Source organism: Galendromus occidentalis, unplaced genomic scaffold (genome assembly GCF_000255335.2).
Source record: "Galendromus occidentalis unplaced genomic scaffold, Mocc_1.1 scf7180000077533, whole genome shotgun sequence".
NCBI classification, from domain to species: Eukaryota; Metazoa; Arthropoda; class Arachnida; order Mesostigmata; family Phytoseiidae; genus Galendromus; species Galendromus occidentalis.
The window spans coordinates 601,031-617,680 of record NW_003805521.1 but is presented as its reverse complement, the minus strand read 5'-3'; the positions used below and the strand labels follow the sequence as shown (position 1 = coordinate 617,680).

Here is a 16,650-nt window from a genome sequence, read left to right as displayed (position 1 = left end):
CTAACGAGCGCGCATTCGAGCGAGGCACCGATCCGGAATCGCTGCAGTACTCGCTTTGGATACGCGCAAGAATCGGGACGACTCGGCCCAAGTACATCGGAGTCTATCCTTCGTGAACTCCCGTGTTGACAAACGTTGCGTGGATTGATTTCGGCGAGATCAACGTTTCGTACTAATGATTTACAGAAGATAAACGCATCATTCGATCAGGAGACCGTCATTCGTCCGTCGGTGCACGGAGACAGCACTCTGGTCGATGGAAAGGATTCCAATCCAGAGACTCATATTCTCTCCCATGCGCTGTTCAACGCCTCGCAACACGAGCCGGGATCGAATGTGCTTCGACCTCAATTTCACGAACAAGGGTCGCACGGATTTCTCTGTACCGCTCCTTTACAAAAATGTTACGGCAAGCGCAACTCCATCCCAGGAACGCACCTACGCCAAACGGTTGAGATAGCAGTTCGAGGACACGGAGCGGAAAACCATGAAAAAGTTGCGTGATTCCAAGTCAAATCTTTCTTTCTCTGTCGAGAAAGCTCGAGACGACTCGGAGCCAGCCGCTCGCAGATTGAACTCGTAGGATGTCACGTTGCATCCGATCAACGCCGTCGGGCCTGAGATTAAAAGAAACGGGAAAAGCTTCGCTTGATCTCTACTCTGGTGTGTACACTGGTCGCGACGACAAGGTGGTCTCTTTTTTCGGTATGATTCGCGTCTTTCTTTTCTCATGGAGAGCTTGCTGTATGAAGATGATTGAAGTCGACTGAAGAGAGAGAGAGAGGCTCATATCGAGGCGGGTTTGAGAATTCTCCGATGATCCGATCAAATGTGAGAGCATTCCAGCGAAGGGACTCATCGACTGTCGAATCAAATGACTCACACGCTTCGAAGCGTTTCCGACGGCAAGACTTGGGAGGTATTTGGTTGCTGGAGCTTAAGATAGGTTGCTTTCAGGTCGAGCACGCATTGGCTGATGAGTTTGGTATGATTGGTTCATGGAGGGAGATGAGGATCGATCGGTCGAGATATCGTGGATTCAATTGACAAGCAACGCGCGCTAGTAGGATCATATGAAGCAAGGTCGAATAGTTCACATCGAAAGTCTACTAATACCGGGAGAGATGATTCGAAGTTTCGACGGGCGAGTGAGCGAGCGGTCGGTCGGTCGGTAGATCGGTCGGGCGGGCGGGTGTACGTTTGAACGGTCGGGTTGCTGATTGATTGCGGCTTGTCGGATGAGTGTCACGATGACAGAATTCGGACGTTCTCTCGGTTTGTCGACGATTTCGAAGGTATGGCTCTGTTTCTCTCTCGGTACGGTTGGTTGATGAACGGCGATTGACGGTGTGAAGATTGATTGCGTGCGTACGTGCGCTCAGAAGTTGCCTCGATAAGCCGTCTAGCTTCTTCAGTGTGTCTCTCATTTTGTTTAATAATGGCTGCGGAAGGAAAATCGGTTCAAATTTCGCGGGAGACGCGTCCTCCTCCTTAGCATCGAGTACGGCCTTTACTTCTGATTCGTTCATTGAATGATCTTCTTCCCATTTCTCAAACTCGAATTTCATAATTCTTCTTCTCTCGCAGGCATGGATTCATGAACGGACCAAAGCAGATTCTTCTCCAACGACCTCGGTAAGAGAATCTTTGGTTTTTTTCTTCAGCGAGGCATGAAGGAAGTAAAGAAACGAAGGAACGAGGTCAAACTCGAAACGAGGGCGATCTGAGACGACTCCATCCTGTCTGGCTGCCTGTCGGACGGTCAGTCGGCCAATCAATCAGTCAATCAATCAACCAAGCAATCGATTCCTCCGTCTGGCGGATCCCGTGGATATCTCGCTCTCGCTGGTTCAAGACCGGTGTGGAATACGGAGACCGATCGGTTCTCATCGAAAACCCATAGAGCTCGGACACACCGAAGATCGGACGCGAGAAGTAAAACGTAAATCATAATTATACGATAACGAAGTCAACCAAACCTGAAACTAAACTCAAGAGTAAAAATCGCGCATCGGGACGGGATTTGAATCCGTTCGAGCCTGATCGAAGCGTATCGGTCGGTCTGAATGAGACGAAATATCGAAGCCGAGGCTCCTCTCCAGCAAGCTCGTGTAAACGATGCAGCAGAAACGATCACTCGTCATTATAGAGAGATGCTGCTCGCCCATCAGTGGAAATCGCAAAAACAGGGCGCTCACGATCTCTTCGAGAGTATGTTCCGCGATTCGAGCAGATCGTGTGATGGATTCAAACAAGCGAGCCTTCGATAACGTCGCCGCCGCCACCACTACCACCACGACCGCCGCCGCCAGCGCTTCGAGATCGTGCTCGTCACAGCGTCCTCCGGAGTGATCGGGGGACAAAAGCGTGTTTCATACGAGAAGTGTTGTCGATGTCGAATGGCGATCGTATGACGGCCCACTTCTTCGAAATTCGCAGAGCGAGGCTGCGGTCGCTGGTTTCGCTGCCACCGCCACCTCACGATGACGGTCGGTCGGTCGGTCAGTCGCTTCTAATTACTCGTTGACCTCCGTGCTGCGACACGAGAGCGACAATGATCATGAACGCGTTTAGTTCTTAAGCTCCTCGCTACGTGTAGTTTACCTCTGGCTCACAGGTGACCTGGACCTGTAGCGTCTCTCGTTGTCGCGGCGGCCTCCACCATCTCGACGTCCGAAGTCTCTGCCTCCGTTGTTACCACCTCCCCCGTATCCTCCACGGCGGGAACGATCTCCGTACGAATCTCGGCCACCACGGTAGCCTCCTCCGCGTGAGCCACCGAAGCCTCCGCGTCCACCGCGGAAACCCCCTCCTCCTCCTCCTCCTCCTCCTCGGCCTCCTCTCGGACCGCCCCGGCCACCGGAGCGTCGTCCTCGCGAGGGTTCCACGCGGAGGGTGCATCCGTTCACGTTGGCTCCGTTCATCTCGTTGCAAGCCTCGCTGGCGTCGCGCTCATCGTCGAATTCGATGAAAGCGAAGCCCGGAGGGTTCTGTGCGACCCAAACATGGTTCAGCTTCCCGTACTTGGAGAACTCGCGCTCCAAATCCTCTTTGACGATGCCGTCGGTCAGGCCACCGACGAAAATTCGGTTTGATTGGTCTCGGGATCGGTCGTACGACTGGAACGAATGGTAAAACGATCAGTAAATGTACGCTGCTCCTCAGATAGGGCTCGGAGCGATTGAATATGGCGAGACTCCGGGGTTCGGACGCGAGGCCTGAGGATCACCACGGCGGAACCCTGGCCTCCCTCGACGCGAGCCCCGGGACTGAGGCAATCGAGCAGCGTGAGTCCGAGCTCTCGACTCAAGGACGCTGCCACGTAGACGCGGCTTTCGACTTTTCTCAGTCGGCGGGATGCTTTAGCACGCGAAGGTATCTCGATTCTGAAGCCAAAGCGACGCTCTTCGATCGGCGCCATGCACACGCCCCGCCGACGCCATTGGCTTCGAGGACAACCTCCAGCCTGACCTAACGACGCCTCGGCGTCACCGCCTCACGCGTCCGCGGACCTGGTAGCGAGAGCACGCAACTCAGTCGCACCGACACGGTCCCGGAGAGATCGCGGCGTCTTTCACGCACATTTCCGATGGACACTCACCATTGTTGGAAGTAGATAGAGGATTGACGCCGGGAGCTGAAATGATGCCGCCAAGAGCAAACGACAAAGTTCGTGTTAGCTCTCTTGAAGAGGGACTGCGAGACTCTCCCACTACACCACACCGAAAGGGCGAGAGGGAAGCGTTTGGCGGGCGAGTTTTTCGCCGGGGGCTTGGGCGCAAACGATGACTTTGAGCATGGTCGAACAGACTATACCTCGAGGAAAAGCGATCGAAGCCTTTGCTAATCGAATACGATCAATCTGAGTGCGCGCGTTATAAGATACCGTGTTCGGCTACGGAACCGTATCGCCTCGTGTTCTCGAGGCGGCCGCTAGATTGGCGGGATGCTTCGCTGAAACGCGATCAGACTTGCATTGTAAATTGGGAAGAGTGCTGCGAGTATGTTCCGCGGCCCATGCGGACCCGGTCGGGCGAGACGGAGCGTAGATCGAGACTTCCGCGGGGTAGAAAAATTACACGCGGGTCCGAGAATCGAAAGCTCCTCGAAGGAACCACTCCCGCACCGCGCCGGGTCAGTTTCGTGACTTCGGGGTACCGGCGGGGGTCTGATGGACAGAAATGAGTTCCGGTCCTTCATATTGCCAAAGATGCCCGCGAAAAAGAAGATTGTAAGCATCTGATTCCCCGCGAGCTCGTAGCTTCGCACCTTTTCGAAACAGCCCGAATATATCGTAGTTGATAGGAAAGCCGCCAGGGGGAGCCCTGTCACAACTCGCCGGTCGTAGAGCCGGCGTCTCTCGTTGCTGGGACACATCTCACTGGTGGCCGGATCACATTGATTTGAGCGGTTGCAACCCCATTGAGTCAGATTCCTCAGCTCCCTATGGTGAGTTCCGCGGTTCCTCGGTTTTCAGAGCGTGACTCGCCGGACACGAAGTGGAGTCGTGCCGGGGGAGTCGTAGAGAAAATGAACGGTGACAGATTCGCGGTTTCGGAAACGCGTGATACATCATCGACCAGCATAGCTTGCAGAGCACAGACTTCGCTTCCCATGGGGTGTCGAGCTCATACGGAGAGAAGTTCCGCGCGTTCCGTGCACGGAGAATTCCCGCTCTCTCTTTCGAGAACCGTGTATGGTGTTGCATCATTCGGTGCTGATGACAGTTGTCCTATGACAGAAGTTTTGTTAGGGTTAGGGGTGTCGCATGATGGCTCTGAGATCGCTGCGTGAAGCCGAAAGAATGCTGACACGGACATCCCCAGAGCGTGCAATCGAGATCCCATGCCGCATCCGAGCACTCTTTCCGCTCTGGCGGCCCTGCCGCATATCCCGAGTGTTCGAACAGAGAACTTCACACGCTCATGCAGAAGCGGTTTGTTCCCGTTCAAGAGAGGAATGACCTCTCCGATGGCGGAAAAATACGTGGTCTCACAGAAGTCGAGCGAGCCCTCGCTTCGCAGCCAGAGCCATATAAGATCTGGGCTTCAAGGAAGCTCTCTGGTCGATCTCGGTGACAGCGTTCGACAGCGCCCGCCGTTCCATCGGGGAGCGGAACATATGTTCACGACAGCGATTCCACTCCTGTCATCTCCGATGAAGACGATTGGATGAACGGTTGACTAAAGACGCCGAACTCTTCCTCAGGATTCCTACGGTGACAACATGCGCGGAGGAGGTGGACCCCGCTACGGCGGCGGCGGTGGTGGCGGCGGCGGCGGCGCCGGTGGAGGATACCAGCCCCGCGAACAGCAAAACCAGAACCGTATTTTTGTTGGCGGAATCAGCGAAAGCATTCAGAAGGAGGATCTGGAGAGCGTTTTCTCCAAATACGGACGTCTAACCAATGTGTGGGTGGCCCAGAATCCTCCCGGTTTTGCATTCGTTGATTTCGACGACAATCAAAACGCTTCGGACGCCGTAGCCCAAATGGACGGTCAGGAACTCAACGGCATGACGCTGAAGGTGGCTCCGTATCGAGGACGTCGCAACAACCGCGGCCGTGGAGGTTTCCGTGGTGGTGGAGGTGGTGGCGGACGTGGAGGTTTCGGAGGTCGCGGTTCCTACGGAGGAGGCCAGCAAGGCGGCTATGGCCAGCAACAAGGTGGTTACGGAGGCGGTGGTGGTGGCGGCGGATACGGCGGAGGCAGCTACGGCCAGCCAAGAAGCTACGGAGGTCACCAAGGCGGCGGTGGTGGCGGCTACGGCGGAGGATACGGGGGCCAGCAGGGAGGATACGCACCCCACGGTGGCTACGGAGGGGACAGGTAAAATACCTGAACTCGCGAAGGCAACGATAATTCCGCACCGTGGTTTCGTCCGCTGAGCTCCACTCGTCGATGATGGATCAGTGACGGAAGTTGTTTTTGTTTGCAGCGGCTACTGAGCTATCGAGCTATGCAGTATTGATGGACTCTGATAGCAGCAACTGAGACACTAGTTGTTCCAGTCTGCGCCTCACCCCACAACGATTGGAGAAGGAAGGATGAAAAAACGGAGAAGCCGGAGAACGCAAAAAGGACATTGAAAATTCCCCGATTCCAAACTCTAGTGTCGCCTCAGCCTACAGCGGCCCCGCACCGCTCCCCTCGCTTTATACGTAGAGGGTGACGTGCACAATTTTCACGTATGTTTCTTGCTTGGAGGGTACAGCCCCGCTTTGTCAGTGCTGGCCTAGTCGGGTGCACGACGATTTGGCGAAGTTCATGTACAACCATTACTATGTACGACTACCATTGCTGTTGCTGCTGCTGCTACTACAAAGGAATTCCTCCTGAACGTCGAGGAGAAAGACGACGCGATATCGATTATCGTTGCTACATTCACAAGAACACCTAGAACGTCAGCCATGACAACAACAGCTATTGATTTCGTCAGCAAGACTTGGCCGACCTAGCAAAGAAGGGTTGTGCGGTGTGCTATTCATTCACCGTGTGCCCTCCGGTGGAATTTATCACTGACCAATGACAAGTTGACATTTCCGAGATTTCCGAAAACAAGCAAACTGGAAAGTAAATCCAATTTCCGCTGCATTCGAACGAGTGCAACGAGACAGAGACAAAAAATGAACGAGACAAAAGTCATATACGAAAACGATGGATGGATGGACTCACCCAGTCAGAGACTGAGTCGACTTTCATGAGACTGACACGCCGACGTGGAATACAAAGCCGCTCGTTTCCATTTGCCAGTATTATTCAGTCACCGAAGACCTGCGAGCATCCGAGCGGAGCTGACGATTCTTTTCGTCCCGATCTCAGAAACTTTACTTCCATCTGACATGAGAGAGATCGACGAAACCGCAGCCGTCCCAGACGATACAAAACTTCCAGACAAGTTTACAACAATCGCAACCGTTTCGAAAATACAATTTCCCGATTTGCCAAAGATTGCCCAACAACAAACTTTTCGAGAATTGAGGGCTTGACGTTGTCACAGTGGATTTCACGATTTTGCTCCTGTGTGTTTTGAGTTGAATTTTCACTTGAACTACCTTACTATACAGAAGAGTTTATCTCAAGAGGACGAATCAGAAAACAGTCGTGACGGGAAGTTGACCGCGGAATTCAATGCGGCTCCTTCACTAGACAGCTATCTCTCTGTAAGTGTACACCGAAGTCTGAGGAATCATTTGCCGCTAATACACAACAATACGTGAATCATTCATGCATAGGAAGAAAAATGAACAGAATAAAGGAAAACGCGTCGTCAAACCGAACCCTTCGCCTTTTTCTCTCCCTAATTCCGGAGATTCTTCCGGTCCCTCGAACGTCCCGACGGTTTTCTGGATGGAAAGAAACCCTATCAAAGTCTTGCCGAGGGCCGGCTTATCGATCGACTCGGATTTCTTGGAAATCGGCCCGAAGATATAGTACACAGAGGGTCTCCCCAGAAATCATCCGATCTCAGAACATCGTTTATCCACGGGTCGGGAATGGCATGGCTGCCGAGGTGTCCGGAGATCTCCCAGTCGCATTCCAGATCGGGAGGAGAGTCTCGCCCTCCCGTGTTCTTACTTCTGACACAACGGGAGCATATCTTCGGGGCTCCCCTTGCGATGCGGTGTGGCACCCTTTGACTTGAATCGCCCCTTGATATCGCACATCCGTCAGCCGCATCTGTAAGTCATTCCGAAGATGATTACAACAATGATCGGGGCCGAAGAAGCCCTGTAATCCCAACGAACCCCCCTTTCACGGATATGGGGTACCTTGCTGGATAGCCATGCAGATTTTCCCTAGGTTTGCCCTCGGAGGGACCTCCCGTGTTTGCTTGGGCCCTAGATCGGTAGCGTGACGGTGAGATCGATCTCCGCACTGGTAGATCCCGAATCTGAGCAGCAGTGACTGGCTCATCGGCAGCTGTTGGATGATTGTACCTACGTACGTTATTCGAGTCATCGAGTTTGAGCCAACGATTCGCTGCAGGAGTCTCGATCAGACTGTGAATAGTGCTAATCACAAAGTCTCAATATGCTTGATCGGGGAATAACGTCCACAATATTGGAAGCGTTTCGGCGAGGCGATCTACTCACGCTTTCGCAGATCGATTCAAGAGCTGGTGGGGAGCGGGAGCAACATTTCAGAACACCGGAGCATCATGGAAATATTTAGGAGAGTAAATAGGAGAGTATTTACTGAGTCTCTGCAACTGTATATCGATCGTGTCCTGTCTGCGGTATACGAAACCGCTGAACCCAACAGAGACCGGTAAGTCTGCTTGAGCTTCCCTTCAAGTCTTGGCGAGCGTTCCGAACCGAGAGTTCGGATTTGAATCATTCCTCGAAGGCGACGGTCAGCCGCTCCAAGTCAACGTGACAACATTTGTGTGGTTCATCGATGACATCGACTTGATAACATCCGTGAGTTTCTTGAGAATCCGTAAGCTACTCCACGAATCTGCTTCTTCCGGCTTTTTCCAGTACGTCGATTTTCGGAATCGAATCTCGGAGACCTTGTTTCCCGATTCCGAATCAAGACGGAGTTTTTGGGTTACAGACATTCTCCCTAGGCTTGATGGTTCGTCTTCGGTATAAGGTCCCGAGGGAAGTCTGCGAGCAATACTTCCTGATGGGGGAGCGAATGTGGATATCGAGACCTAGCTTCGGCAATACGATATCGATACCTGGCGAGAGTGTGAGCATGTAGTCGAGAATCGGAAGCAAACCGTACGATTCGTTTGGGACATCCCTACATGCCCATTCCTAACTCAGCCCAGGGTACGTCCTGTCCGCAGGTAAATCGGGTCTGGGTACCGGACTTGTATCTCGAAGAAGCTTTCGATGTTCATTTCATGAATCCGCTCTTGAGAACTGATTATCTCGAGCTCACGAATCTCATCGATGATACCTCGACTGGTCATTGCGTCGGGAAGTACGTGGTCAAGTAAGTAAGAATCGAGGACATACTTCAGGATTCCCTCACCAATTTTGTGTCGCTTCAGTGATTCTACTCCCATCGACCCCTCAAGGTTCGTCGCCAAAGTCGCCTGTCCTACGGATCTGACTGGCTATCCGATCGACAGTCACAACTGCGAACTTCGTTTGAGGAGCTGTGGGTGGCATCGGAGTTTCATACAGGATGATTCTAGAGCCAGGGATTGAAACAGCGATTATTATCGAGGATTTTTATGTCCCTCCCCCAGTCGCCTACGGGCCGGACCGGGTGCGATTCAGGGTCGCGAACTTCTCGAAACCAGCTTTCGTGCGGAATCCCAACCTGTTGGCCAATACCCTCCGAGTCTCCTACCGAGCGGATCGATCAGCCGACCCGGGAGATTCGATCATCGCAACGTTCAAGTTCAGCCGCGGGATCGCCAACGCTTTCCTGAGCATTTTCGTACCTTCAATCATCCTGGTTTTCGTGAGCTCTTTGACGCTGGCCCTGACTCGTGAAGCAACCCTGCAGAGGGTGAATATGTCTGTAGTGGTGCTCCTCGCTTTCTACACCGTGCATAATGACGTCAAGGACCAAATGCCGCCCACCAGATCAGGCACAGTTAGTTGGACCTTGAATCATGACTTTGCTCGGCCTCAGCTGCTGAGCATATTTTTTTCAACAACAAGTTTTTTTCTGTGTAGTGGGTCGACGTGTGGCTCTTAGGTTGTACTTCATACATCGCCATATTCTGCGTAACTTCTTTGCGTCTGGGCGGATTACAAGGAGCGAAGGTGAGGAGCAAAAGTCGGCATCGTTCTCGACATTTAGAGGAGCTCCGAGAAAGTCTATACTCCACCATCATTTCAGACACGAGAATCCGAGATACGACGGACGAAACAGGGTCAGCAGATTCTCGCTCTCTCGTTCAGTGTTCTCGTGATTGTGTACTTGGTACTTGTTTGCCTGGAGAGTTATATCAAGAGCTCCGAGTGATCATCTGTGAGTCTATGACGGGTAAGGAGAAATCACTGCCGAGTCGAAGGCTTCAACAATACATTCTAGACGAACCGGCCAATAAGATCACCCTCGTCAATCGAAAAACATTGCTACTCAACTTATCTGCGAGATCGCGCAGCAATCGTGTGAACTATTTTCGGCAGGAGCGCCGTTCAGCGCCACCAGAGCGAGGAGGAAACGGCTCGGACGAGCATTGCGTCGCGGCGTGCCGACGGAGCCATACGGTGAGCGGGAATGGAAGACACGAATCGCTACCATGCCATCATCGACGATTAATTGGAGTGCGGAGCCAGAAGTTATCTGGGGAGGCTTCAGTTGCGGGGAAGGGTGTCCTCGAAGAAACGTCTCTCAGGAATAGCTCAGATGGGATTCCAGGCGTCGTACGCGGGAGGACTCGAAAATTCAGATTTTCGCGCTCGTGGAGCAGGTGATCTTCTACCTGCATCTCCATTCGCGTAGAAATAAAAGTTCTCCTCATGCTTCCAAAGCTACTGAGCATAGAGGCAAGAATGATCCTCTGTCTCTCTGGGCTCATTGAGAGCATGTCTTGTGGAGCGCAATATATTCGGGCTCGCTCTACCGATGAGGCATGCTTCATGAGTGGATTGAGAGGAGCTACGTCGAAATCTCTCAAAGGAATCCCGAGATTCGAGCTCGCAGAATATTCCAAGCTTTCACGTGGAGATCCCGGGGTAGGCTCAGGGGGCACTGCGCTCGATAGTCGCTAGGGAGCGAAGATACCGAGTCTATCGATTCCGTCGAAATCAATACTCGACATCCCCCTCGTCAATCAATCCTCGTCACCTTTCAAGAAATACTATGATTCATATCCTCGACTCCCCGTGAGTGAGTCGCCGAATGAGCAGTTGATGGTCTCAGCGCTCGCGGTGTCTCCGTCGAGGTGCAGGATGAGACTCACCTCTGCGAGTCATGTTCCCGGAATGAGGGGATTAGCGTATGAAGCTTCAAGACGTGCAGCGTGAAGATCCGAATCCGAGCGCTTCTCGAGTCGTAGTGACATAGAGCTAGAGACGGCAGTCACCAAGAAACCTCGTCCGTGGCCTGTCCGGAATTCTCATTCATCTGGTATTTTCCGTGAGCCACAACTAGTGAACTAGCATCTTGTCTGAAGGATCGGCATGAAGTCGCTCCAACGCCGGGTCTTCGAAGCACGATCCTCGATCCCCTAGACGAGCATTTGAAGAGCTCAGAAATAGGAACCATCTTGAGTGAGTATTTCTGGCATCTGGAGTTCCGGACATTTCTTGAGATGATCTTCCGATAGGTAGGCATCCGTGCAGTTGACGAAGAAGAACAGCTGATGTAGAGGAGTTCCTGCTGAGGTTTCTGAAGTGTAGCATCGATGTAGCTCGCAGCTCAGACCCACCTTTGTGTTGAGTGATTTCTTTTGAAGCCTCGCGGGCTAGAGCAGCCTGAGAAGGTATTGCCTGAGAACTTTTCCCAGTAATCTATGCGAAGATGAGATGTCTCTCGGTGACGGAACCCACTCCACGCATGCATCTAATGCTATGGAAGTCGCTTCTAACGGAACGTGATTGCCGATATTTCCTATCTTCTCGTTGGGCTCTGAGAGTGCTGATGGGGAGGTCAGGCAGGACGTGCGGAGAATCGTTCAAATCTTATCGCTTCTTAACAAAGTCTCCAGCAATCATGGAAACCGCTGAGTCAGCCTGCACTTGTCTGATAGGGATTTTCGCGCTTCTGTGGAAAGCGTTCGCGCAGAGCTCTGCAGAAGCAATACGACGCTTCGGCTGCATGCTGCCTGGGAGGAGACTGATCCTTCCTTCGTGCGAATGTAAGATTTCTCAGCATTTCTCATTGAGGCGATATCTGATCTCATAGAGATAGAGAAACGACAGCCATTTTTCTCGGATTCCTCCTCGATTTGCGAACGGTCGGTATCAAGAATTGCTTTGCGGTGCGACCATAAAACGTTTCGACGCGAGGCTGTTCCCAGAGCTGTCCATGGGGGAATCGCCTTGCCAGGGAAGAGTGATTTCCGCCGAAGAGATCTTGAGACACGTATTCGACCCATGCGGTCACTTGCATTGCGAGTCCCCGATCGACCGCAAGCGGAACAATGGTCTCCGGAAAAGTCGAAGACCGTTTCAGGAGCCTTGTAGGATTTCTCCCCTGGACTTGAGGCTCGTGGAGCGATCTTCGCATATGAGCCGATGGATGCTGCTTGCGAGTAAGGGAGCGGTCCGCCTCGCGGGGCTGCTTATAGATGCTTCGAGATGGGAAGCGACGACATTTTCGTTCGTCCGCAATCGTCGAACTCGATTTCCCCAACGAAAGTGAAGTCATGCAAGTCCCGAGCGGGGAATCCTCGAGGGATCCCCATGTTCCGTCAATATCACGGAGGAAGTATTTCGCATCCCTACGGAGGGAAACTTGCAGAAGGGAGCGACTGAGAAGCGGAATATTACCGGGACTTTAAACTTCACGGTATTTCGCGTAGCCTCGGGTCGGCTCCGAGCCGAAAGTATCCCCGCCGAGTCCTTCGATACTCCCTCCTGAATGTCGCCCCTAATGTCAGCTCCCCGTGTGTGTCATTCAGCCTTTTCTTCTCATTTGGAGTTTCCCGGCTATATCTTCACTCGCGTCATGGGAGGAACGCCCGAATTCATCGAGCGATCTCCAGTCTGGAGTGTTGTGTCTGATACAGCTGATAGTCGCTCCTCTCTATCGAAAACCAATAACCGGTTAGTTGTCCGAGGAGGTGTCTCGAGTTCACTGGAAATCTGTCTTACACTCCGTTCCTCTCGTGCCTAGATCGAGCCGCTCAATCGGGCTCAATTTCCGAACGGAGGGCTCGCTGCACGACGGGTCAACCCATCTGAGTGGTATCGAGGATATCGATCGTCGCAGCGTCTCCCGAACGTATTCAAACGGTGTGAAGGTCGCGCTTTCCTTGGGCGATTCGGAGATCCTTCGAGCGAGCGCATCCGTAAAGGGAGAGAACTATTTCCTCATCCCAGGCCATTTTCAAGAACCTCGCCATCGTGAACGGATCCGGATGCCCCGAAAAATTCGAGAATATTTCATGCGCCCCGAGGGCATGCAGAGTCTCGCTGTATCCTTGGAAACCTTTGGGAATCTTTATCCTAGCGTGAAAATAGCGACGATGCGTTCCAAATCTCCTGAGGCGCTTCCTGCGTCGACGATGAACCGAATGAGATAAACATCGTTCTACTTTCCTACCATGTTTACGTACCATTGTCACCACGAAGAGCGAGCATGTTGATCCGATATGACTGATCTCGAGGATTATCAGCCGGAAATCCGAGCTCGAATCCAGCTGGCTCGACTCATGGCATCACAGTTGTCTAAATATAGCCTGGACCGGTGCCCGCTTCAGCATCACATTCGAGTGATTATTCGGACATTTTGAGTAACGTTTTCAAGCAAACTTCCCGAAATCCCTCGCATAATCCAAGGATGGATGTCGCCAGTCAGTCAGTCAGTCGCGTGGCGAGCCGGCTCCCGGAATAGCTTGCAGTCATACTTTGTCGTCTGTTCCACCACCCAAACTTTTGCAGTGATTCGCGTGGGCGACTTTCTGAAGATTTCCCAGAATACGACGCCCTTAACGTCTTTTCCAAACTCCTTCTATAGTCGGGTAGTGAAGCCATTACTCGTTCCCGCGACTATTTTTCTCCAGTGCAAGCAGAAGAAAACTCGCATACATGAGGAAGGGGGGGCGGGACACTAATTTGTTACGGCAGTTGAGGGGAACGTGACTTGAATTTCCGTGGCATGAGCGCTCGACGAACGCCGTGGTTATGACACGGCACAATACGACAGTATTTCATGCAGGATGTCTCCAACGCGCCGGAGCCCTTCACCGATTCGTCATCTTGGTCAATGGCTCTGATTCTGCTCTGGTCGACTTGACGTTCCTCGGTGCTCGTCACATCGGGCTCGTCGAGACCGGTAGACCGCGGGAACTCGACTCCGTCGAGGGAATTCCATCGCTCGCTCGATGTTCGGCATCTCTGCAGCCAGCGACTGACCAGAACTGGACGAACCTGAATCATCCTTCCGCAGAATATTATTTTGAGAGAAAAGAGAGTCTGAGAGGTGTTTTTTTTGTGTCGGGAGAGCTCTCTAGAGGGGATGTATCGGAAAGAGGCCGATCCTTTCCTTGGTTCTAAGAGCTCGTGATCATTTATTCGATTGTTCTACTTTTTATCGGTCAGAAACTATTTTTGAGACCAGCCGAACTCGGAGCAGGTCTCATTTTATCTTATCGAGCAGAGCAAGCAGAGATGCTTCATCCCGGTATCGTCCTCAAGTCTTTCTCCTTTTACGCTGATTAGCCTCCGCTCATCCCGCGGCTCTTCGAGAATTCGCCCCTAGCTCTACTCGCCTTGTGCGCCCTTTAACTACGCCTTCTGCTAACATGCCTTCTAGATGGAAAAACTAGATCTGTACTCGTCGCTGGACGACTCTAAAATGGCGATTTGTCCTTCTCCCGAATTTCTCAGGCCCGCTACCAAATCACGGCCGAATACCGTCAGAAGAACAAGAAATAGATGGCAAGAACTATCGGGATGCAAACCGCAACGATGTTGGCGCCTCGGCGACGTCTCCCGTGGGGAACGAAAACTCCGACGAGGGGGTCCAAGGCTTCATCAATAGCGAGAAAGAGTCCTGACGCGAAAGCAATCCCTCCGGAACTTCTCAAGGTCATGTCAAGTGTCATGTTAAATCCTTGGTTCGGAGCGTTTTCGTTCTCGGCAACGTCGGGAATGTTCGGGTCAACGTCACTGTCTCCATCCTTCCGTCCCTGCACTCCTTCGCATCCTCCGGCAGTCTGTCAAAGGAAAAGTAAGTTATCGTTCGAAATTGACGTCTTAGAAAGGCCGAATTCAAACGACGCCCGCCCCTTCCTCGGACCGATTCTGCAACAAGACTGGAGGTAACCTCTTCGTCCGATGATTTCTTCCAGTCGCTGGATTTTCCTTCACCGAGCGTCTCCCTGGGTCCGTCTTGTTCACCAACGGCCACAGCTTCTAGTTTGAAGAGTTTATCGGTCTCACTCGAGAATTTCAGTATAGGCTGTGCGTTCTCTTTGAACTCCGGCACAGCCGACTCCTCTCGGTGAAGTATTTTCGTCGCCCGAGGCACATCGAACACCTTGAATATCAGGTCTCAAGTCGCGAGAATGTCGAGAAGCGCATGAGGGAATATGTCATCGAGCCGGAATGCAGATCCTAATGGGGAAAAGCTCACCGCGGGTTCCATCTCGTTCTGGAGTCGTTTGCGGGACAGGTTATCGAGAGCAGCGGTGCCTTGCTTCACATCGTCCGTAGGGTCCTCAGCCTCCGGTTGGTCTGTAGAGGGAAGAAAATGAATCTCTCTCTTTCAGCACCTTGATTTCGGAAATGAAAAATACCGAAACGATGCCGAACTCCGGTCCGACTGCAGCAGCGGACCCTGTATGAGGAGGTTGTCCAAGGACGTGTCTTTCATTGTTATCGTCGAATCGTTCGGCTGGACGCATTGTGTCTGGTACTGGGGACGACTGAGAAAATCTGGGAATGAATACAAGAACTTTCTTTGCGGGCTTCGAGCTTGAACTTCAATATGTTCTGATTGTGACAAATACTTAGGGTCTTCGCCCCGTGAAGTCATCTCAGATTCTCATTGACTGAGACTCACCACTGCCTTCTAGCTTCAACTCGAGGGATTCTTGAGTGGGATCGGTCGTCGCTTCACAGACAGGTTTCGACTTGATGGGGGACAGCATGTCTTCAGGAATGAAAACAACTCCATTAGAGCGGGATCGTTCTCGCCGAATGTCGCATCATCGAACTCCATTCTCTCCCACGACCAGTCGAATGCTCGGAGTGGAACGAATCAGAATTGCGTAGGACGCTAATCGGATAGGAAACTTCTGGCGGAGTTTCATCTCCCCGAAAGTCCTACGAAAACTCCAGCCGATGAGGGTAAAACAGATAGCTCACCGAATTGTTTTTGACTGGCGAAAAATTGATCCACGGCGCGCGGTCTCCGAGCCTTCACAGTTCCAGCCTCCGCTTCGAGATCGATGAGATCATTTTTCGGCGGACTGATCTCGCCGGCTATCGCACCTTCGCTAGAGACGTTCTCATCTTTCGTCTCAACCAAATCACTCGTTTCTTCGATCGCTGATCTCAAGACGAAGCTCCGCGTTCTTAGAAGTTCTCGGCAACTACATCCTCAGTGCTTTGAAATTCGAGATCCTCGAGAGCTCTAGCGCGTTCCCATAGTGGGCAATGTCGAAACTGTACCTGTGAGGAAGCGGGTGTTTTCCATGGTTATTTTCGTTCCAAGAATTCGACAGGAGCGGAGTAGTGAACTGAGGATCAAGACGACATGTGTTCGGTGCACAACCGGCGTCGCACACGAGGTATTGCATGCACGTGCCTTGCTGATCCAGCTGCCGTCGAAGGACGGAGCGAATAGGTGCCGCCGTGTGGGATGATCCACGCTCAGACGCCTTGTTCAAGATCGGAGACGGGGATTGTTTTTCGTCCCCTGAACTCTCAAGATGGAATCTTCGGCGAGACTGTCCTCAATCAACAGATATCTGACAAACCCTCTGGTCGTACTATGAACGTTCCGCTGGCTATGAGGAGCCGCGCTGCTTCGGAAGAAGGGCGTCGCACTCGACGAGTTTATCGAA

At 52.4% G+C, this 16,650-nt stretch overlaps 2 protein-coding genes across 2 annotated transcripts; both read right to left on the bottom strand.

Annotated features, from left to right (window-relative positions):
• Nucleotides 1-2,600: 2,600 nt before the first annotated feature.
• On the bottom strand, nt 2,601-3,421 carry LOC100904296 (RNA-binding protein Rsf1-like). The gene is made up of 2 exons (XM_003748535.1): nt 3,230-3,421; nt 2,601-3,119 (listed from the first exon to the last, which is right to left on the bottom strand). Exons 1-2 carry the CDS (start codon nt 3,419-3,421, stop codon nt 2,601-2,603), a joined length of 711 nt encoding a protein of 236 aa, XP_003748583.1.
• A 10,635-nt stretch (nt 3,422-14,056) lies between these two features.
• Nucleotides 14,057-16,342, bottom strand: LOC100898721 (uncharacterized). The gene is made up of 7 exons (XM_003748501.1): nt 16,256-16,342; nt 15,950-16,132; nt 15,645-15,734; nt 15,419-15,517; nt 15,216-15,316; nt 14,907-15,119; nt 14,057-14,796 (listed from the first exon to the last, which is right to left on the bottom strand). The coding sequence occupies exons 1-7, from the start codon at nt 16,278-16,280 to the stop codon at nt 14,497-14,499; spliced, it is 1,011 nt and encodes a 336-aa protein (XP_003748549.1). The 5' UTR covers nt 16,281-16,342; the 3' UTR covers nt 14,057-14,496.
• Nucleotides 16,343-16,650: the final 308 nt, after the last annotated feature.